Source organism: Temnothorax americanus, unplaced genomic scaffold (assembly GCF_048541705.1).
Source record: "Temnothorax americanus isolate GAGA-0224 unplaced genomic scaffold, ASM4854170v1 Scaffold85, whole genome shotgun sequence".
Taxonomy (NCBI): Eukaryota; Metazoa; Arthropoda; class Insecta; order Hymenoptera; family Formicidae; genus Temnothorax; species Temnothorax americanus.
The window spans coordinates 223,191-246,200 of NW_027509808.1; the positions used below are offsets into that span (position 1 = coordinate 223,191).

The following is a 23,010-nucleotide window of genomic DNA, read 5'->3' on the forward strand; positions in this document are numbered from 1 at the left end:
GATCACAAATTCTGACTCCCGGTTGTTGTTTACGACTATCTGGCGACTATCGGTCGTGTTTTGTGAAAACAAAGGAAAATACTCGTGAATTAGCTCACCCTTATCTCCTTTTTTTTTGTGTGCAACGCGCAATCGTTGATGCGCGACGCGCGGGGAGTATAAGGGACATGGAAAGAATTCTAATTAGCTATTGTTAATCACCCTCACTGACGTCCGCTTGGTCGAACTGGATTTCAAGTAACCTTGTCGCTTTTATCTGCTCCTCATCCGCGCGAGTGTGAACCATGACTAATTAAATGACAGCGGGAAATGCATTCGCTTCTCTTTGGTTCACATTACAGCGTTCCACTCTGGCAAAGTTGGTGTCTATACCGTAGAAAAATCGTGGATTAATTTTGTATTATGTTTCGGAAGGGGAAGGGGGTGGCATTCCGCTTCCGTATTATTTTAAAATAATTGCTCTGAAATGTTAATTTTATTTACGATGGGAATATACCTTGACCACGGATCCTAACGAATTCTAATACATATTTAATCGTAGTTCGACAATCGCTTTAGACGTAATTTGCTAATTAAAACACAAAAATCACTGTCATTACTTACATTTTTCTACGCAAATGGAATGTCTGTAGTTTTCATTTTTAAGAAATTACCGGGGAAAAAACGCGAATACTGCAATAGCTGACAAATGGTATCTGCATGCATTGAAAATATTGAATTTGCAGATTTAATATTCTTAGGTTATTTTTTATTTTTTTTATTATTAGACGTGCTCGCGTAAAATGACACTTTCACTATTCTGCAACTATGGATTATTCTGTCAAACATGGACAGCCAATGTTACACACTGGGCATGTTATATTTCACTCGCGCGTATCATCTGGCTGGTCATCCTCCGACGTTAGAACCAATTCGTTCGACAATGAAAGCTGTAAATCGACACGGACGGAGAGCAGGAAGTGTCGCGGCTACGTTACGACGACAAGATTAATCGACTTGACACTTCCGCTATTAACGAGGGGACCTTCGCGCGCGGTCGCCGGTGTGTAACAGCCGTGCGAATGAAATAAAATATTGCTTCCAGGTATTAATTATTTTTCTGGTTCGCGTCGTACGAATGAACGTTTTCAAGCCGGCAGGAAAAGCCGGCGATCTTCTTCCATCCGGATGTTGCGTCGCTTTTTTATTCTTTAGCATCTCGCGCTCGCGCGATAGCGATGATTCATTAGCAAAGTCGACGTTCCCTTCGTCTCGTCGCGCGTAACGAAAGGACAGGAAATACTGCAAATCCATTTAAGATCTGATATCATGGAAAGTGACTTTAACGATATTCATTTGTCATTAAACGAGAAGAAATATCAGTTTTCTATGGCTGCGTTTCGATATTCACTGCCAGTACTGAAAATTTATATAGTGTATGTGACGTATAGATTTTCACTGGCAGTGAATGTCTATATAGAATGCTAATTTATAAACTCTTATGAGGAGCTGTATTATTAAAAGTTTATTATCGAGGAAAGCTATATATGTATAGCAAAGCTCGAAGAATTGTCCGTGCGGTTATTTGCGAATTGGCGTGTACAAAACTTTTCATTATTGATAGAACTCTGCTCGGATTATTACTTTATGCGAGAGTACTTTGTAAAAAGGTTCGAAAATGCTAGTTTTAAAGAAAGTCCCAGCTGTTTCCTGTCTCCCCGTGCATAAAGAATCTGGAATGAAATTTTCAAAGACGGTTGGAAGAAAGATTAACTTGGTAGAGGTCACTTGTGGAAGAACGCCAGCACTTGGAACGCGTTATCGGGAATAAAAATCAATCAATTACCCATCTTTCTCTTGATGATTTTCAGTTTAAATCTTAATTTTTCTTATCTGTTGATGACAAACAGTAAATTATTCTGTGTTTTGATTTTCTTTTCGAAAACAACCAAACGACCAGATAGACGAAGCAAAGAAATTTTCTTTTCCTTCAGATATAGCATTTCTTGATTATTTATTAAAGTAATTTTACCGCGATATTAACGTCATGAGGAGATCTAAGTTGAAGATCAAATGTGATTTACATACAGGCAGCTAAGAATAATCAATAAGATTTGTGCAGAGGTTATCTAAAGGTATATAATCATGCCTATATTATAAATTTAAATATAAACTACACGATATACGTATACTGATAAAATGCAATTCTGTACTTATTTATTCATATATATAAAAAGCATGACTTGTGATGTCATAAAAATAGAATAATGTATGTTTTATTATATAACGTTTTCTACACTCTGATGATGATTGCAGCCGCGCGATCTCGGCCGTCTCTTCTTATATAATCCTATTAATTTATAAGGCAATTGTTGGATGGCAATTACTTATAATTTATCGCGCGAACGATCAGTTATCGCGAGTTGCCGTATACACACGGAAAAATGTGATTTTTTTAACGATATTTTTGTCGATTATTCATCGCGTAAACCGCGGATTCCCGACGATCGAGGCGATTTCTAAGCGCGCTCGCGTGATCCACGAATAGAATTGTCTGTTAATTTTATTGCGTTTTCCGTCAAGGCTCGCTGCCGAGTTTAGCTATTGGGTGCCGGCGACCAGTTTTGCCGAGTGACTTCATCATCACTCCCGCTCGTAATCGGGGACTCGTTGCACTCTCTGCTACCGACCCGAGCCTTCGCACAGAGGCTCTTTGTTCCGTGTGACTGCAGCCGGTGCATGCGTGCACACGTATGTACTAGCAACAGCGCCCTGGAATTCTCCATTTAATTAGCGTTATGGTTCCCGTCTGCTCGCGTGGATTTAATGAGTTGCACGCGCGCATTTAACATAAATCATTATCCTGATATTAATTCAATAGCTCCTCGTTTCGCTTCAAACAGACACATACAGACACGCGTGCGAATCTTATTCTTTTCTCGAGAAAAAAAAAGACCGCTTGTTAATTACTAATCGCGGTATTATGGTAAATGGCGGCAATAAATAATGGCACGTTAATTTGATTTTGATCGTCCATTTTCCATCGTCTATTTACATCCGTTATCTCCAGCAATTACATTATCGCGGTAAATAGGTTCACATGTCTAAAAAAAAAAAAAAAAGAAACGTTTAAAGTCTGCACTTACACGAGTGCATAACCGTATCGCATAAACGTTTTAAGGTGTCAATTCACGCGCGACATTGAACTATTTCTAGCTTCAAGTGGCCATTGTTCAAAGATAATTCTGAAGAGCATCTTTCGCCTTTTCTTAGTGACTTTTTTATGTTGGTTTCGCAGTTTTTTTTACGGCTGCGGGCTGTTAGCTAACTGCAGCTTTATGCATTTTGGAGACGAGAACAAGAAATAACTTTATACAGACAAGACTTTGCGTTGAACAAGAACTTTGCACGGAATTTTGAAGGAAACTACTCGAAGGGCAGAGGCAGAGGCAAGAAAAGAAGCAGAAACCGCGGGAGATAAAAACTGTCTAATGATTACGATTTTTCTCAGGCCAGCATTACAATTTCAGCTTGAGGCTGAGTTTCACGTTTCCAATATTTCATGGAGTTTTCTTTCAGTTAGAAATTGTTTTTTTGTAAGCATACGGCGATTACGCGAAGAAATATGTAGTGTATTCTTGTTGACTCTCTATCCATTAAATACTATATAATATACACGTTAAAAATACAAAGTTCAATTTTTGTTTATATATTATGCTATCAATAGAAGTTTTTGAATCGATCGCTATTCTCTCAAAAGTATCAAGTTTCTCTGACACGTATACATTCTGTTATAGAAAAGAAAGGGAGGGAACTCTTTATAGAGCACGTTGAACTCAAAGTGTTCTCTTTCGCTGTACCGTAACGTATATTTCATACAAGCTAGCTATCAACACGTTTATCTTGTTCCCCATTTCTTAAAAGATATATTACTTAGCTGATTCACGCTTTGATATGCTTTCAAATTTAAATTAAAATATTCTGGAAAAAAATAACACAAAGGGAGATCGGATCCGTTGACAGAATGACTCTTCCATATCGAAGTATCGTTTTTCCGAACGATACTTACACATAGACATACATGCGCGCGCAAACATGTAGGGTTGAAAACGTGTATTCACGCAAGCTTATCGCGCGGGGAGATTTAATTCACCCGTTCTTATCGTCAATACTCGAGTGAGTCACCGGCAGCTCCTGAGAACAAAGGGACTTTAGAGGGTGTCTCAGCCCGTATTGCCGGATCATTATCTGGCTTTTAGTTCGGAAAAACGCGACAGTTACCGAGTAATCTATCCATGTTGTTGTACGCTCCATTTGACGCGAGTGATGAAACGCACTTCCGCGTTGCATCAGACCACCGATAAACCAGGCTTGTTTACCGATCTTCGACAATGATTCCGCACTCTTCGCCGCGCCGCTGTTTCTTCCTCTCCTCTTCTCTTTTCTGTTCTACGCGCTGAATCGGATATTGCTCAACGAAACCTTGGTACCTATCCCATAATTAGCATATCCGAAATTCTATGAACACGCAAACGCAAGGCCGCGTTGATTCAACTGCTCATTATAGTGTCCAGATTTCGGCGCGCTGCCACCAATCTCTTGGCATATAGCCGAAAGATGTTTTGCCCCGTTAAAACATAATAGCGATTGTTTCTGCATCGTGAATGGTTCAAAATCTATAAATCAAGTTTCAGAAGTGCGACGAAATAATGAACCTTTAATCTTCATTTGCTTCCGAACGGACTTTAATTCAAGATTTAACCCTATTCACTCCAACGTTTTTTCCGCCCTTTTATCCCTCCAACCATGCACTTTCGAGTCTCACGTGTTTTTCAAAATGTTAATAGTTTTGAAAAATTATCCAAAAATTATTATAATATCTTTGTACCTTCGACTAAAAATCAATGTAAAGAAAATTTGGAAATTATTTATTTAAATATTTTTTTACAACAATTATATGTCGACAAACACGCGTTACGATTCGTTTTACTTAAAAAATAATAACTCACGAACAAATTGACAAAGCTTAATGAACCAAAACGCAAATTAAAGTTAAAAGTAGTGCAAATGAGAAAAAAAATGAGATAATTATTAATTAAATAGGAATACTTAATTTCGTCGCCGCAAATATGGTACGTTTTAAATGGTACAGAAGGACTTTAAGGACTTAAAGAATGCTAGAAAAAGAATTTCTGAATAAGAAAAGACGACGTTGAAGTGTGACAGATATTTTTTATGTAAAAAAATTAATTTTTTTTTATTTATAATCGTAGATCCTCCTCATCTCTTTCACCTGCCTCTGAGCCATAATAGACCTCTGTGGAATGTTAAATTTTTTTTTAACCACAAAAATGTTTTAAATACGCTTAAATTATACACAAAAATACATTTTTATCGAAAAAAAAATGCTCATTTACCTTTCACACAACACTGACGTAATCTTCCAACCATGCACTTTCGTGTCCCTCCGAGATTTTGATTGTTTGCCGTTTCGAGAGTAAATGAGCTAGGACTTTGAAATTTTTACCTGAGGTTCCCAGCCACAATAACTTTTTTCCGGCGTGGAGGGGATTCTCCCACGATCATTTGTTTTCCGGAACAAACGACTATTGGAAATTCGTGGGACACGAAAGGCATGGTTGTGGAGCGAATAGGGTTAAATTATGGAAGTACCTAAAGTTGAATATTGAAAAGATCCAATTGAAATTTCGGAAGAGAAATAGATTATGGACTTTGATGGAGAAGCTTATAGAGACCCTACGTTGGAACAATGTTCTTTCTCGCTGCTTCGACGATGAGAGAGATATGGGCAAAGGGAATGGAAAGGCTAGGCGTGTCTGCGGTTAACTGTCCTTAATCGTAGTCGTTCAGATAATTAGAGGGCTTGTGGAGGAAAACGATGACGGGATTCAGTCGAGCGCCTCGAGAGCGAGCCCGATTCGAGACCGTAAATGCCGCGGAAATGCACATGGACGTCGGGCGTTCTTCGAGAGCGCCGCGCGAAATTATTCGCATTCGTCGCAGCCCCCGCCGTTCGCTTCATTACGGATTATTGTCTAGATACTTGAAATACTGTTAACCTTACGTGGCCAACTATCTCGGCGACGTGCGCCAATGCAGCTCCCGCTGCATTCTTATCCCGGCGTCTTTATCGCGATGCAGCGAGAGACTTCGACAGGATGCCTTATTCATCTGCAAACAATTTTCCCCCCTTGGTTCTTGATTTTTCTTTGCGTGCCACCCTCCCCGGCGTATACCGCGTAACATGTGCCAGTCACGACTCAGGCCGCGCCCTTACAGGGCTTGGTAAGCGCTCTTTATGTTTTTCGTACGAGGAGGAAAACGTCGCGCACAAAGGAACGGAAACGAAGGGTGGCTGCTTGGTGGTCGTATTGGACATTGAATTTTTTTTTCCTCTCTCTCTCTCTCTCGCTTTCTTTTTTTCGCAGCTCAACTTACGCTAGAGGTGGAAATCACGCGGCTTTTACGCCGCATGCCGCGTATTCACGCGTTGATGTTTATTCGTTCAACTCAACATCGAGATGGAAGTGCTCTCGAGCGTGATGTCGGGTTCTTCTCGGTTCGGATTGATATGGGGAGATCTTTTCACGATGTATAGCTAGAGCTAGCTGTTTATTTTGATACTCTCCCGGCGCTGTTTAACGCGAGCTTTTAGCAACTCTACGGGAACGTGTTATTTCCTTGGAGAAAGAAGAATTGACGATAGCTGGTTGATTCTGTTATTTGTCATCGACCACTGCTGATTTATAAATCGTATCGAAGATAAGAGTGGAGTCTGATAAACAATAATTCCGGAATAGCTTCTTATCTTCAGCGGTGAACAAAGAAAATATTTTCTAGGAAATATCTTTGCAAATAGAGAGAGACGGCGAATAGTTTAAAATTAACTTGCGACATAAAAATACAGTCTTAAAATATTTTCTATTTTAAAAATTTTTTCTTATGGATTCTAAATTTGCTCCGAACCCTCGCGCGAAGCTGTCGTCAATGTCAAACATTAAGCGACAATGTATTGCTCGTGCGACTCATGCGTAGCGAGAATAATCGGGGGGCCTGACGGAACAATGAAACTTATTTATCAATGTGTCTCTCCTTGGCCGGAGAGTTCTACGGTGCTCCTGTTTACATTCGGAAGCGTAACGCGAATCGTAAGACGACGACCTCGCCGGTTCCCTCCGGTTTTTATGCGCCGTAAACGAAAGCAGACCGATTAAATTCCTTTTCGAGGTTGACTGCCGGGGTGTTATTACCAGCGCGAGGTACGCAATTTCGAACGCGTCCCCCCCCCTTTTCGGGAAACCCTTATTACACCGTTGACACATGAGCGCGACCATCACGTCCTCCCGTCCTCGCTCTGCTTCAAGGTGCTTGACTTCGTCCTTCGTCGCCCCGCCGGCCGGGCCCGGCGAAGGGACGCTCCCAGATTTTACCTAACCGGTCCCTCGATTTCCTTTCTTCTCTCTCTGTCTGTCGTAATGCAGGTACTAATCTGTCAGAAAATAAAATCTATCCCTGTCGCTCGAGTCCCACGATGATTTCTTGAGTGGATAATACCGCGCAGGGTTTATCGTTGCATCGAGGTAATTCTATATGCTCCTGGATTTTTTACCAAGATCGATTTTATGGTCTATGCGATTACGAAAGATTACTCGAGTGTGAGCCATACGTCATTTTTATGTGAATCGTTCTACAATTGTAGGATTTCCCTCATTGAGTACGCATCTCTTTCGTCAATATTTGAAATTAACGTTTCTTCAAGTTACATAGTATTCTTTATATACTATTTTATTTTTATCCGACCGAAGAAACGTCCGATAAATCTGCAACAGAGCGCGTATTGTGTCTCGCGCGATTAGAAGTAGAAATAAATTTCTAATCTCGCCGAATCTCGGAGCAATATAATTTCTCGGCGACTTTATCGTTGCCATTGTTTGACCGAATTTATAATTTAACGCGACAGCCCTCCTATACGCCGGCTAGATAGAGCCTATAAAACGCACGTATATGCCTCTCTCTCCTAAACTATATACATATAAATCCCTAGAGACATTTTCGTCCGTAGGTTTTATAGCTCAACGGAATATAGTATACGAGGCCCGATTTAATTTCGTGCGGATACCCTCGGCTCCGCGCGCGCAATTCGACTAATTTATCGCGATATAAAATTCGTCCGCGCGCGGCTGTGTGATCGCGATAGATCATTGATCGCGCGCCGGCCGAGGGGGAACCGGGCCGGGCCGGGCGCGGCCCTTTCGGCAAGGGGGAAAGAAAAATACATTGTTGATACAGCTCCGGTTTTACGACCCAACATCCAACCGCTGACGTTCTCGTCACCCCGCGTTCTTCACGCTTCCACGGAAAAGACACACGGAGATGCGTATCCGACTTTTCTCCCCCTCGTCCCGTACACTCTGACGCGTTCTTCTCAGGCGAGTTTCCCTTAATTTATCGGCGCATAAAAGTCGGAGAGCCGCTGTTACGAGCCGCCCGCCATTGATTCGCCGATGATGCCCCGCGCGCTTCGGAAGCAAAAGCGTACGCGCGCATACGAGGGGGAAAGAAATACGACGATTAGGATGCGCTACACAGCGTCTCGTTGTCGCAACGTGGAAATCGCGACTGCCGGTTTGATCGTCCGCCGATTTCGACGACGGCTTTTATTTAGGGCGTCGCCAAGGGTTGCTCCATTTCCTTTCATCTACAAACGCTTCGAATAGTCCAGAATTTTTTTCTTAATCTTGCTTCAGGATTTTATCGTTATTAAATGTCAAATGTCTAAAAAAAAATGTGCTTTAATTCCGAACCCCTTTGATTTAGCATAAAATTATCTCATCATTAAAAAACAACCGTTTTTCTTATAGCTTACTTTTCAGTAATCACGATAAAAAGATGCTTAATAAGATTCTGGGGCAATGTCGGTTTATTGACTATTAAACAATCTTCTGACGTGTGAATAAACGTCTAAAAAATTGCGTATTGCCGTAGAAGAATCATGTATACAATATCGAAAGTTATATATTTATATTTATAGATATATATGTATAATTTTCGGTGTTTGATAATTTGGGTAGACTGGCATAACTATGATAAACGAACAACAGAAAGCTCGTCGAGGATTTCGTTGGCGAACCTTCCCCCTACACACCCTGCTTCCCCGGGGGAGAGAACGCAAGTTTTCTCGTTAACCAGCCTTTTGCGCAAGCGGCATGGGCGGCATTGTCGGAAGAAAATGGTACGAGTGAAATTCCTGGGAGTTTCGCCGGCGAAGCGCGGAAAATAAAGCCCGGAAAACTTGACAACGCAAACTCCTCCGCCAACTTTTCCTCCTTTTCCTCCGCTTTCTCTGCTTTGCTGCTCAGTATCTCATTCTGTCCCTCTCTCTCCCTCTCTCTCTCAGCTTCTCTTTTCCTTTCTATCTCTTTCTCCTTCTCGGGGTCTCTGTTTACAGACTCGCGAGGCGCTTGTTTGCGCCGAATTGCGCGAGTGGAAACCTCGAAGCGACGTGCAGATAACTCCGGGGCGTTTGTTAATCGAGTTGCAAAGTGCGGCGACGCGCGGTCTTCTCCTTTTTCTCGCCTTCGCACAAAGTGTCCCGCGATTTTAGCTGTCCAATTCCCGCGGCGATTCCACGTTAAACACGTTATGTGAGAACATCGGGCTTCGGGTAATTTACAGAATTACGTAATGCTCGTAGATTCTTCAATAAAGGAGCCAATGTACATACATACAGCGGTATATTAATCGATATAAACGCATAACTGATAACAGAGCCCGCACATTTAACGCTATGCTGTATGCCTTGTTTGCTTGCCATTAATATCGCGTTCAATAACAACGTGAGATGTGAGAATCAGACAACCATATTTATCGCTAAATGCTCGGTGAGAACGTAGCTCTTTATCAGTTATACGCCTGTTAAGATCATTATTTTATCTCACATTGCTCGTAATTGCTTTGTTTTTTTCTTAGATACAAAAATAAAACTGTCTCCGTAACGTTTGAAACCCACATTCGTGATTTTTACCTGGCGTCACTTTACGCATTGAATCTTAAAGTTATGACATTATATCGCGACACACCCTGTTTTTCGAGCATCGTGTGCAGTCCGATTTGCGTCACTCGAACCTGGCGACCTGGCCTACGACTAAACTGCTTATCGTGTTTTCCACATAATTTTGGGGCGATTATTCTCCTTCTTTTTTCGCTGCAACGCATATTTAACTGCTTGAATTATTGCAACATGCACTAACATATTTTTAAAAACTTGATCGCGATATGCATATGTTCTTTGTACAGAACACTTCATAATAGGTGCAATTAATAACAATCTAAACTTTTTTTGCAAGAAGGTATATTTAAATACGAATAATCTTTTAATTGTAATTGATATGAAAATAGAATAACGTTCACAGCAAAATACATTTCAGTACTGTATAAATAAATAAAGGAATTTATTTTTCAATTTTACAATTTTACAAAGAATTAAAAATATAATTACAAAAATGCATCAGCAAAGCGAAATTACAAACTTACGAAAAATGTAACGTTTAATGAAATTTTGTTAGTAGATAAATCATTTTCAGTTTTCAGCAATCGTGTTTCGTAAAACGTATGGCAGAAATTTCTCGATTCTTAGTTCATTTGGAACGTAAACGAACGTCCGTATTAAAATTCTGAAAATGTTAGGTAATTTACGATGGAGAGTGCGTATGCATAAAGCGAACGATCGTAGATTCGCGCCGCGGAGTTTGCACAGTTGCATTCCAAAGTAACGCTGCACAAGCAGGCAGCCTGACTGCTCGTCTTCGCGTTTATCTGCAAATTATATTATCAGGTGTCACAACAATGCTGCGGCTCATTATCGGAGCCGAAGTGCAGCAATTAAACCGTCGGGAGACGATCGTAAACAGATTATAGATATACCCGCTAGCTCGCGAGGTGTGTACGCGTAACGTTATGCAAGCAGTTATTTAAGAGCCGGCCGGTCAAGATACATTAGATAGACTTGCGATTACATTGAAAAATTATCTTCGGTCGGAACATCCCCCATTCGTGTATTGAGGCGTCGTCGTCGCGTCGATGCAATCAGGACAATCGCAAATCTCTCGGTTTTTTTCCGAGGACTTTTGTCGGAATCGCCCGCCGCTGCTCGTAAACACCGTGACAAAGCCCTACTTGCAATTCTGGCAACATTATGCAATGACACGGTGACCGCCGTCACGTACACTCAGACAGTGTCTCCGACAAAAAGAATTTTAAAACTAAATGTCACGTTGGACGGCGATTTATATCGTCGCGCCATCTTTTTCATCGTATTCCAAAATTTAATTGTAATTTTTAAATTTATAGTAATTTCCAGAAATATATTCGTTCAATTTTTTTTTTAATCTTACCCCGTGCGTCATCTTGAATTTTTTTAAATTTTGTTGAATGTATATAATTTGAATTTTTATGAATTGTTGATTATGTTAATTTTGTAAGCGCGATAAGCGGGAGATGTATCGTACGATGAGGATGATTGAGCGAAATATCGAGAGGCGATAACGCTTTTTATCTCACGCGAATGTGCACCAAGAAGCACGTTTATTTTCGACGTTCATCTTCGTGACTTCTGTCGTCAATAGAGATACGACGATAAAATATGTAGTATATACGTTCGACGCACAACAAGAAATGTTGTCGGACGTTTTCGTTAAAGCGCGCGAGAGAAAACGATCGGCATGCAGCCCAGCGCATCGAGTTGACACGGATATCTCACCGCTTTATCAGGCCGGCGTATGCATTGTTGTAAAAGTTCGCCGGAGGGAATCACATCCGTGGATCGCGTACCTGCAATGTGGTCGGTGATGCCCGCAATCTCGTGGAATTATATTGTACCGTTACTGCATCTCTCTGCGCTACGGTACCTGTGCACACACACACACACACACCTCTCTTCGGCTTTGCAGGAGGAAATTCGAATTGTGCCATTCGCCGGCGATCAGATTATCGTCTTCGTTACGACGATATCCAAAATTGCGGGAACTTATTTTCGCTTGTTATCGAAAACGTTTTACATGTTCATACAGCAGAATATTAAAAAAAAAAAAAATCTTGCTTTTCAGGCGATAGGGGCTTTTTTATATCTTTTTTTATATCTTTTCCATCGTTTTTTATATCTTTTGCATTCATTTGCTTTTCCAGTCGAAAATGTTTTAAATATTCATGCAACAGGATAAAAAAAATCTTGCCTTTTATGCAATAGAGATTTTTTTATATCTTTTATATATCGTTTTTTGTATCTTTTGCATGCTTACTTTGCTTTTCCAGTCGAAAACGTTTTAAATGTTCATGCAATAGGATAAAAAAATCTTGTCGTTTATACGATAGGGATTTTTTTTTATACCTCTTGCACGGTTCTCAGTTTGCTTTTCCAGTCGGCAAAAGGAGTTCTGGAGGCGCCGGGTATCGATCCCGGTACCTCTCGCATGCTAAGCGAGCGCTCTACCATCTGAGCTACGCCCCCTTGGTGTAAGAGAGCGGAAGGCTGTGAGATCACTTCAGTGCGGAGTAACATGCGATGTTACACTTTCTCCGAACAATACCTCTCGTCTCGAGAACTGAGGTGAATCCATCATTTAACACTTTGACTGACGGTAACGGGCATAACCGACACTGCAGGCTTCGTTTTGCGACGTGACGACTAGATCCTCAGTTAATTCACGCCAGTTCAGGCCGCGACGTTTTATTCCTGACCTAACGTATCTCTTTGCATTCTAAAAACTATAAAATAATCTGGAAAAAAAAATACAATAATACTGACGCTCTTGAATTGATAAGGCATGAGTTGCTTTATCGTAAATATTGGTTGTAAAAATCGAGTTTAAATAATGTGCGTAAACATGATTCTATTGTCTTTCTCCGTTCAATGGACTCGTCGCTTCTTCTTTTTGTATTAGTCATGGGTGAATCATATCAGTATAATATGTGTCAGATCGTTGCACCTGCAGCTAACCATGCATCGCGGCGTAAAATTGATGCAACGATCTTGCGCCGTACATAATTGCAAGCGGTAAACCAGTTTTGATTTTCCTTATTTTAATCGTTGCGTTTAACGAATCCAGGGAGGAGCGTCGATTTGAGCAATTTCACGCTTTCGCGAACGTTTTATTGTACTTTTACGGCTATGTTGTAATCGTCTTGTATTTTTTTTCCGAGAGCTCGTGGTTACTTCGATTTTTTATGAACGTGACAACCTACAAAATAAGCGTCCATTGTCTCAAATGGGAACGAGAATGGAGCTCGTTATTAACGGAGAAAATAAAGATTGTCGTGCGAACGTGCGCGACTCAACTTCTTGGACTATAAAAAACGATTATTGCCGCGATAACAGTGCAAAGCCAAATGCATGAGACACCGTACAGAATGATTCACCCATTTTGATTTTTTTCCCCAGGGTTTTTTATTTGATCCGTGAATAGCCACGAATTAAATCACTCAACCTCGAATCTATATATCTTTTTCTTTGTGTGGGAAGCTCCTAAATAAATAATTTGTCCTGCGAAGAAACTCGCGAGTTAATTCGTGATGATCTGTCTGGTGGATCTGGTTATCAATAGCGCTATCGTTCTTTCTCGCCGAACGAGAGGAACAAAGCGGCGCGCTCATTACGGGGGTTTATCGGCAGTGTGGCTTTCTTTTCTCCGTTAAATAAAAAGAAGAGGCACCAAATAGACGATTCATTCGGATTTTTTTTTTTTTTTTTTCATTCCAAAGAGGAAGTCTCGCGTTGCATGTGAAAACGCGAGGATCCGTTTATCCGTCGCCTTCGCTCACGATACCGCCTTCTTTCCCCGCGCTGCCCTGCCCCCTTACGTAACGCGCGTAAAAGGAGACAGCAGACTAGCGCTAACGAACCTTTGTTCGCGTTTTTACGATTCCAGTAAATAGCCGGGCCGTGAGTCTATACGAGGCTCTCTCGGCGTAGCGTGACGTTATTGCGGTCGTAACAAAGAGACGAACCGACCGCGTTTTCCGACGGCAACGTCGAAAATTGCGCCGACCCTCCCTTCTCACTCTCTCTCTCTCTCTCTCTCTCTCTCTCTCTCTCTCTCTCTCTCTCTCTCTCTCTCTCTCTCTCTCTCTCTCTCTCGCCTCCCTGAATTCTTCCGGAAAACCCCGAAATGGCTACGCGGCTCTCTTCTGCAGCATTACTTTCCCTCGCGCGCGCGTGTCTCCGCCACGTGCACGTCTGTCATGTGCACGCTTCACGCCACGACAGCGGTTCCCAAATTGCGAAAGTCTCTCAATCTGCGAAGTAAGCGTTCTATCATGTCACATATGTTACGTAAATGGCGGTATTAAAACAATTGCCGCACCAATCTCTAGATTTCCTCCAACTTGACTCCAATATTATTCCCCATCTATTTGACTCTCTCATTTTATTCCCTGACATTTGCCCCGGCCTGTATTCTTCTACGTATTACGCGATATATTATATATTCCTACATAATTATTAATTCTACACAATTTATCAATTTAATGACAACGCGTGACGTGATGTGGAATTTCCGAAATATCTTGATTGACATCGAGACAAAAGACGCGATATGAAGTGATATCATGCTTGACCCATATCACGCGTTTAGATAAAATGCAAATCATTCAAGTGTTCGTTGAATAATTCAAATTACAGAGACAAATGCATGTTTACTTAATGTTTTTTCTTTTAATATTAATAGGCTCCAGCATAATCTAGCGCAATCTAGCACAATCGTCCATTACACGTCCATTTCAATTTATATCGCAATATTACATGGAAAAAAATGTTCGCAAATAGAAACAAATTTACAATCATGTTTTTTTATGCGTCAGATATATTAATAATTTATTTAGATTTTCTTCTCATTGTGTGTGTGTGTGTGTGTGTGTGTGTGTGTGTGTGTGTGTGTGTGTGTGTGTGTGTGTGTGTGTGTGTGTGTGTGTGTGTGTGTGTGTGTGTGTGTGTGTGTGTGTGTGTGTGTGTGTGTGTGTGTGTGTGTGTGTGTGTGTGCGTATTCACTGGTGATCGTTAATGAAAAACATTTACTCAGCATCAATAGAGAAGATTTATCTGTGTTTCGTAGCGTAAACAAGGAACCCCAGAACTTCCGATCTTAATTCTAATGAAAGATTCGCCCGACAAACAAAGGAATGAACAGTTTACGTATCGATTTATTCGATACTCCCCAAACAGTGTAAGCTTCTTGGCCAAGTAGGCGTCGTAAAAATTACGCAACCTACTGTGCTGGGGATGAACGATTTTAGGGAGCTTTTATGCTCGATGGTATTTATGAGCCCGTTTGATGGAGATCGATCCATTTCGTATATTTTCTTATCCAACAAAAAGTATTGCGTACGGTTTTATTTTAGCGAGTTTATCGTGAGGATAAAAAGCATAAAGATATATGTCGGAGACAAAAATATTATAGGCCGGATTTGTTAAGGTTCTTAAGGATATAACAGCGAAATATTTCTTTTTTTTTTACGCGATTTTATTTCTTTTTGCCAACAATTTGCTACATCTTAAATTTATTGTGTATATATACGCTAAAAGCTTTTTCAAAGACATTATCCGCGGGACTAAATTTACATAAACTAAAAATAGTTATAGCTCACGGCGTCGCGAGGTGCTTCGCGTGATCTTGAAAAAATCCTTTTAAATAATGCAATTCTGATATAAAATATTTTAATTAGATATTTCCATATTTTTGCCGTTGATATTTTAAAGCCTTATTATAGAATTAAATCCATTATCTATAAAAATTCACACATAAATAGTGTAAAGCTGCTCTCTTTCTACGACGTTATACGTTTTCGAATAACTCGTAAATTTCTTGCGGCGAAAATTTGCGGTATTTCATCATAAAAATCATGTTTAAGATCCCATTTAAGAACATCTGCGCGAATGACCTTATGCAAAACAGTCTGATCTTCGCTTAGCGATCGGGAGCAGACGCGCTGGCATTGTTACGCAAAGTTTTCCAGTGTAGAGCGACGTGACTCACAGTCGCTAAACGTTCTTGAACAATTTATATCGGTGTCTTTTAGCGGAAGATTACGTGCAAGGACATTGAGGGATCGAGATATACTTAGGCAGTCCCACAACTACGTCTACACGCGCGACTATTCATGCATCGCGACAGTGAGTCATACTTTTGATACCGGCCCATTTACGAGAATCGCGAAAATACTCTCCGCACTCGCTTCTTGCATAACTATACATAATATTTTGCTGGCCACTGACTTTCGGAGAACCACGTTTTATGCTTTGTTTCACGCTGTATACATATATGTTTAATTTATGTAATCCCATATGGTTTCATGTGAATATGCGCGCGTACTTGCCGATGTAAAACTTTTTAAAATAAGTTTCAAAAATAAAGCCTTTTTCTTTCATTTTAAAAGAAAGTTCATTTTTTCGTTTAATAGGAAATTATTATTCTTAATATTACTAGTGGCATTAAGTATTATTATTTTTGTCGATGTTCGATTTTGAAATCCTTGGACGTGATTTGATGACGCAGATTTATTTCGTACTATCATATCGCGATTCGCTGGTTACTCGCTAGCTGACCTTAGAGCTTTTTCGACGTCTGGCGTATCGCGAGTATGCGCGATATTTTGTTCGCGATGAGAAATAGCTGTGGATGCTATAACGTACAACTTTTTGCGTGAATAACAAAAATAAAACGCACGATTTGAATACATATGCGCTGATAAAAAACGCACCTTTCCGTAAGATGGTTCTTTGTCTCCGAATTATCTGTTTTGATGTTAATTCTGCTGGAAGTGTTCGACGCGTCCAAAATTGGTAATTCCACGATCCGTTCGTAATTCATTCGCCGAAAACAAATATGGCGCACTTTAATGAGTTACTGATGAAATGCAGGACGTTTCGTGAGAAATAGCCTCGAACTGCGATAATTTTATTTCTGAACAAATAGGCCTTTTATCGCGGTCCATCCTTTTTAATTACCATCGTCAACTATCTTTAATTACGTATAATCTGAGGCCGATAATTATTTCAAGAAGGTTTTCTCCAGATAAAGGATGTCCGATATCCTTGACGAAATGTAGGTTTACGGACGAGCCTACTGACCAACAGACCGATTGAACGAACGTCTTCCGTCGATGGTAATAAGCGTCGCGCAAGGTAAAAGCAATTTTCGTCACTCGAGCGTGGAACCGGTTATTAGTCATCGCAAATTGCGGTAGACAAAACTTTCCGATGGTTTCGTAGGAGCTAATCGTGTACACCGAACAGCGAACTGCTCCAGGCTCCGTTATAACGGGACGTTGTGTATGTAAAAGAGAAAAAGAGAGAAAGAGAGAGTGCAGGAGAAAAAGAAAACGAGATAGAGAGGTTTAGCGTAGAAGGCAGAATATCTCGGAGGAGGATATGAAAGTAGAAAGATGGCTAGAGCAAACTAATAGAGCGGGAAAACGAACAGGATAAAAAGGTGAATGCAAGAGATAATAAGAATCGATTGTGTCGAGTTTGGAAAAAAAGACCAGCCCAGCGGGATAAACCGATGTAGAGCGATGTTGTGACAGCCTGAGGATACCGACGACAGACTGACAGTTAACACGAAAGCGGGAGGGAGGTGGAGACGTCTTTTTTTCGGCGGTATTGATCATTTGGTACGTTGGGTGAATAGGTAACCGTTGCTTTATCTGATGGTGGACAGGTAATATTTTCAAGCTCGTATTATTGTGCCGAGATATAGACCTGTCCGTTTATTTGTCTTTCACGAGTAAATATAATCGCATTACTGTTCATTTATTTTTACAAATATAATGTATTAATCTTGCGAAAAAAGATGCTGACGGATTACACTATAAAAGTACAGAGTAAAAATAAAATGTGACAACTTTAATCAATCGGTCCTGCTGGTCTCTGAATTGCGCCCCCCCCCCGCTAATAACAAAGAAAAGAAGACAATTTAGTTAAGCGTGGTACCCAGCATCCATTCTAATAAATGCCATAAGCCAGAATAACAAGAGAGAAACAGAAACAAGGCGAATTGTTCGGATTGAGCCTCTGTCATTCGTAAGGGATGAAATCGAGCGTGGAAAAGGGCTGGAGGGCGACCTAGAAAAAACAAAACTCATTATCGTAAGTGCACAGAGGCAAAATGATCCGAGCATTCGAGGAAGCAGGAGAGGCGATCGCGATACATAGAGGTAAAGGGTGAGAGAAAGGGAAACGGAATGTGATACGTAGACATATGTATACAATTGTACACGGAGTAAGAGCGTCAGGACTATGAGGAGAACAGGGATATTCAAGCGACGGGCCTGGCAATATCGTATGGCAGTGCCGTAATGAGAGGCGCTTTCCCGAGCGTTGACCCCTTCGCGCTTCCAATACTAACCTCGGCCAAAAGTGTGTGTGTGTGTGTGTGTGTGTGTGCGTGCGCGTCCGCCTTCTCCCGGGAATACAAAATAATAGAAACCTTACAGCGTCGAAGCAAGAGAAAGAGAGAGAGAGAGAGAGAGAGAGAGAGAGAGAGAGAAAGCGGGGAGGGGGAAAGGGAGAGAAGTTCTCGTCTTCGCGGAAATCGCGATTGACCGGGAGTTCACACGGAACTCGACTAAAATATCATTCGCCTGAATGTCGGTGCCTCTGTGCCTCATCGTGATTACCGTCGAGCGGAATTCTTACCACGAATTTTCGAACAGATGCTTTAGCGTACGCGCATTTCGTGTATATTGAGCAAGTGCTGTACTATTCGGAGAATGTGGCTAGAAAGGTAGAAAGAAAGTGAGAAAGTGAAAGAAATAGAGAGAAGAATCGTTAATTCGGCCGTCATAAATTGAACATGTTAGTTTATAATTAAATTCATGTCTCTCTTATTATTAGTTTATATCTGGTATAAATCTTATAGTACATACATACATTTAATATGAAAATCTGTATATCTGGTAATATTTGGTTTAAGTTTATGTATTTTCAATGGATACCGGAGCCCCCCTCGTATCTCGAGATGGAAGCTCCGACAGGCGTAACTCCGGCCGTAAGAAACTGAATTCGCGGAACGCTCTCATGTTGGTTTCTTTCGGCTGGCTAATCTATCCGTCTATCTATCCAATAATCTAGCCTGTCAATCCGCACGGCATACGAAACACGTTTTCTAGAGACCGCCAGTACCTGTTTCGCGGCAGACAGGTTGAAGGAACTGTTATCGTCGCCGCATTTCGTCACCATCGTTTCGTCCGAAAGCGCGGAAAAGGTCGGACTCGGTGTTGCGTTTCACACGCCAAAATATGCACAACGCGACGTCGCCGACCAATAATCACCGAACTTCCTGTCCGTCCCATCCGAATGACGTCTAACACGAGATCCCGAATAGAAAAATCGCGCAGCCGCTATAGCCGCCCCGTTCAGTTCCGCGAAAATCCGTTCGTTATCGTCGATAATTAATGCATAACTCGGGATACGGCGACTTTTCCTGGTCGTCGTCCCTCGTGGCTCCTTATCGAGTCTGCGTGACGCGTTTCGCAGCGTTTCGACGAAAGCCGACTGGGACGAAACTGATGAAAGCTATACGCGTAATGTTTGCAGCTACTTATCGGAATTATTCGAGAGTAAAATCGCTGATCGCGCAGCAATCGAATCGGACGTGATTTAATATTGTGCACGTCGCTCTGTGACGTTTTACGTGTAACGAATACGTGCAAAACGAATAATCTCTGCGCAGTAGTTTATCACACGGATTATGAACGTATTTCACGTTTCTCTCTTCTCCCCCCCCCTCTCCCACTCATTCATATATGTATATATAGGTATGTATATATATGTATGTATATATATATATTGTACACTCTTGCTCTGTTTCGCGCGACGACATTTCGTACGCGTAACAAAGACTCGTTAAAGGGCTCTCGCGGAAATGAAGGGTCGGTCCCTCGCTGCCTTCATTTTGCAGTGTCCTTGGGAGACAAAGGAAGAAGGAATGAATCGGAGGTCTCTCGGATGGCGGTGCCATTTCGTTTGCGATCCCCCAATCTACCCGAAGGAATGTGGTTTCATTGACCTCAACATTTACGACGCACGAACCTGTTATGTCACATGATACGTTTCCTTTACTTAATTGAATTTCAGGATCTCTACTTCTAAAGGAAAAGACTCGTCTTCCAGACGCGCTCATCTTCTGACTTTTGTTCCTCAGTTAAGAAGTAGATCTGATTTTTGTTCCGTTCAGTCAGTACGGAGTCGTATGTCGTTTACTTTTTTTTGGAGGGGGAGGGGTGAAAAGATATAACACACTATCTGTAGATTAATTTGATAATGAGCAATGTTAATCATCATATAGTTTCAAAATATCAAAAATATGATGAAAGTATAATGTGTATTGAAACATGCGTTTTAGTAAGATTATTCGCGATTGCGAATTGTAAGTTCGGTAGTGCGAGATAACTTATCAGCAGTCCAGAAATTATTTTTATGAGAGCTATTCAGGTCAGATTACACTTGTGACTTCTTCGAGGAGGGGAGGTATTTACAAGAACGTAATCTACTATTTTTATATAATAAAATTATCACCTGATAAAAAATAATCTAAACCTATTAAGTACATAAATGTATCAGTATATTTATTTACGTCATGTTTCTATAAAGAAAAAGACAAGTGTACGTTGATGTGTCATCATTGCTTTCTCTTAATCGCCGCAAGATTGAATAATATGACTCTTGGCTTACAAGTTCACGAAGCTCTCACTAAATTTTCTTTACGCAATTTAATGGTCCGAAAAAGGAAAGATATATATTATTTTTATTGTAGTATTATTATAGCTGTATTATTATCGGTATAATCGATTTTATAGTTTATATAAATTATTAATAAACTTAACAGTAAAATATAATTTTTTTAGCACGTGCAACATCTCATTTTTTATGTGTCTCTCACGAGTATGTCTTTGTCAATTATTTTGTGATTTGCCGGGATTCTTTCTAACGCAACTATAATCGCGGTCGGAAATTCGTACGAGCGACTCACCGGCGAGGAAGTGTCATCCCTCGCATCCTTAAATCGTAGAGCGATACACGTCATTGACGATTATGCATTTAATCGTATGACGAAATTCTATCCTTCTCTCTCCCTCTCTCTCTCTCTCTCTCTCTCTCTCTCTCTCGTGTTATTGCCGTTGTTACGAGTTCGCTTTGTACCGATAACCAGATGCAACTGATATATTTAGCGCGGTTAGTATCACTGTTGCTAGGGCATCAGCTGATCAGGCCGGCCGCCTGCGCGCGCAGGAGTGTATCTCCGATCTTTCGACCTCGTATCTACGGACGGAACGTACGTAAATGTTTGTAAGTTTGGTTTTGGATTTCTTGAAGAGATTTGTTAGTCGAAGATAAAGATTCTGAAGGTTGGATTACAAGGTTCAATAAAGCGAAGCCGAATTAAAGCTTTCAAAACGCGGTTATTTAAGGTTCAGTGACGTAACAGACAAAGGAAATCGCTGATTTGTACGAATAGAATATACTCGAATATAGACAGTAAAAAAAGAAGGTAGGAGAGAGGTACAAAAGTAATTAAAATAATTTATTATTACGCCATAATCTTATTTAGATCGGAGTTATTATAAATGTCGTTTGAAATTACTGCGAGGTTTAATTGATTTCTTCTTTTCCTAGTTTTGCTTCGAGAGAATGGAGGGAGGGGAAAAAAAGAGAGAGAGAGAGAGAGGGAGAGACGAAATTTCGGTTAATTTTAATTAACATATTTCGGAAAAAAAATATCTCGGTGCATATTAATTAAAGAGAAAGCGAGAAGGGAGAAGACCCGGCGGCGGAAGAATCGAGGGGACAGTTTTTTTTTAGAATCAGCGGGGTCGACTCGCAATCAGAGTCGAGCCCCCGAAAAATCTGTTCCCGTCTGGCCACACGCTCTCGAAATACCGTCGATAGATCGACGCGGGACTCTCGTCGAGCGTCGTACAGCCCTGCGCCGACCAATGACAGCCGCGTAAAACCGGCGTGCGTGCCTCCACCATCCCCCGTGTGGCCGCGATCTGCCATCCTCGCATCCCCATTCCCCCGCCATCCTGCTTTCCCCGACGCCCGGCGCCCGGCCTGCCGGTCAGATGATCGCGGCCGCTCGGCGCTCGACGGCGTCAGTTAGCAACCGGCTCTCGTCCAGGGTGGATCGTCTCGTCTCGTCTCGCATCGCTCGCACCGACCGTACCTGTTAATACTCAACCTAACCCGATTCTCTCGCGTTTTCCCCGAGATCTTTTCTCGCCTCGCCGTTGTGCTCTCGGTACGTTTACACGCGTTGACGCGCCTCTTTCTTTGTTGCACACCGTCGTCGCTAAGTACCACTCGTCTCCGAGTTTCCGGGAGAAGTCGGCGCTGCCCCCCCCCTTTGTGATATATTATGACTGGTCGTAGCTGCGCTACGTTACACCTCGTACCACGTTACTCGTAGTGACAATCGACGGACGTGTCGCGCCGAAGCCGGCCCGCCGAGTCGCCGGTGATAATTTGTTGGCTCATTGTCGGGATCGTCGCTCGTCGCGCGACTCGCCAGGAAGAGGGATAGATAGATAGAGAAAGAGAGAGCCGCGGGTCAGAAACGGTCGTTAGCCCCCGGGGTGTGCCCGCGAAGTCTCTTTCGTCGTCAGTGGTATCTATCGAAAGGTCTTCAAGATTCCCATTGCCAACGAGGACGGCCCGCAGCCGGTGGCGGCAGATACGATCGCGAATCGCGGTGCCACCAGCATGGGCAGCATGGGCCAGATCGGACCGAATGACGTAAGTCTTTCACTTCTTTTTTTTTTCCTCTCTTTTCATTTTCCCTCGCTCGTCTTTTTCGAGGGGAACTTTCCGCTCGGGGCGCCGCGCCACGACGCGCCGCGCCGCGCCGCGCGTCGACGTATCGACCCGCGTCCCCTGTTGTCACCTGGCTGACGAGCGAGTGCCCGTCGAATTCGACGGCCCTCCGTTCGAAAACCGTTCTCGCTTTTCTCCGCTCGAGGAGT

The 23,010-nt window shown here is 41.8% G+C and overlaps 1 protein-coding gene, 1 long non-coding RNA gene and 1 other non-coding gene across 6 annotated transcripts in view; 1 reads left to right on the forward strand and 2 right to left on the reverse strand.

The window, feature by feature from the left end:
- LOC143907638 (uncharacterized) overlaps nucleotides 1-19,710 on the reverse strand; it is a 107,700-nt gene extending 87,990 nt beyond the window's left edge. Inside the window, exons 1-2 of one of the 2 annotated variants that reach the window (XR_013259920.1) lie at nucleotides 19,172-19,710; nucleotides 15,514-18,112 (exon numbers count right to left, since the gene is read on the reverse strand). This is a non-coding gene — a long non-coding RNA (uncharacterized LOC143907638). Of the gene's footprint in view, nucleotides 1-15,513; nucleotides 18,113-19,171 lie in introns of those variants that run through there. The other variant, XR_013259919.1, reaches the window with a different exon arrangement.
- The window catches only part of Sesn (Sestrin), a 184,482-nt gene that overhangs the window by 126,097 nt on the left and 35,375 nt on the right, over nucleotides 1-23,010 (forward strand). Inside the window, exon 1 of one of the 3 annotated variants that reach the window (XM_077424516.1) lies at nucleotides 22,129-22,783. The exons of the other annotated variants lie outside the window; for them this stretch is intronic. Coding sequence (XP_077280642.1) covers nucleotides 22,751-22,783 — 33 coding nt within the window. The 5' untranslated portion in view covers nucleotides 22,129-22,750. Of the gene's footprint in view, nucleotides 1-22,128; nucleotides 22,784-23,010 lie in introns of those variants that run through there. 3 annotated transcript variants of the gene reach the window in all.
- Nucleotides 12,433-12,505, reverse strand: Trnaa-agc (transfer RNA alanine (anticodon AGC)). The gene has a single exon. It is a non-coding gene; the product is annotated as a tRNA-Ala (tRNA).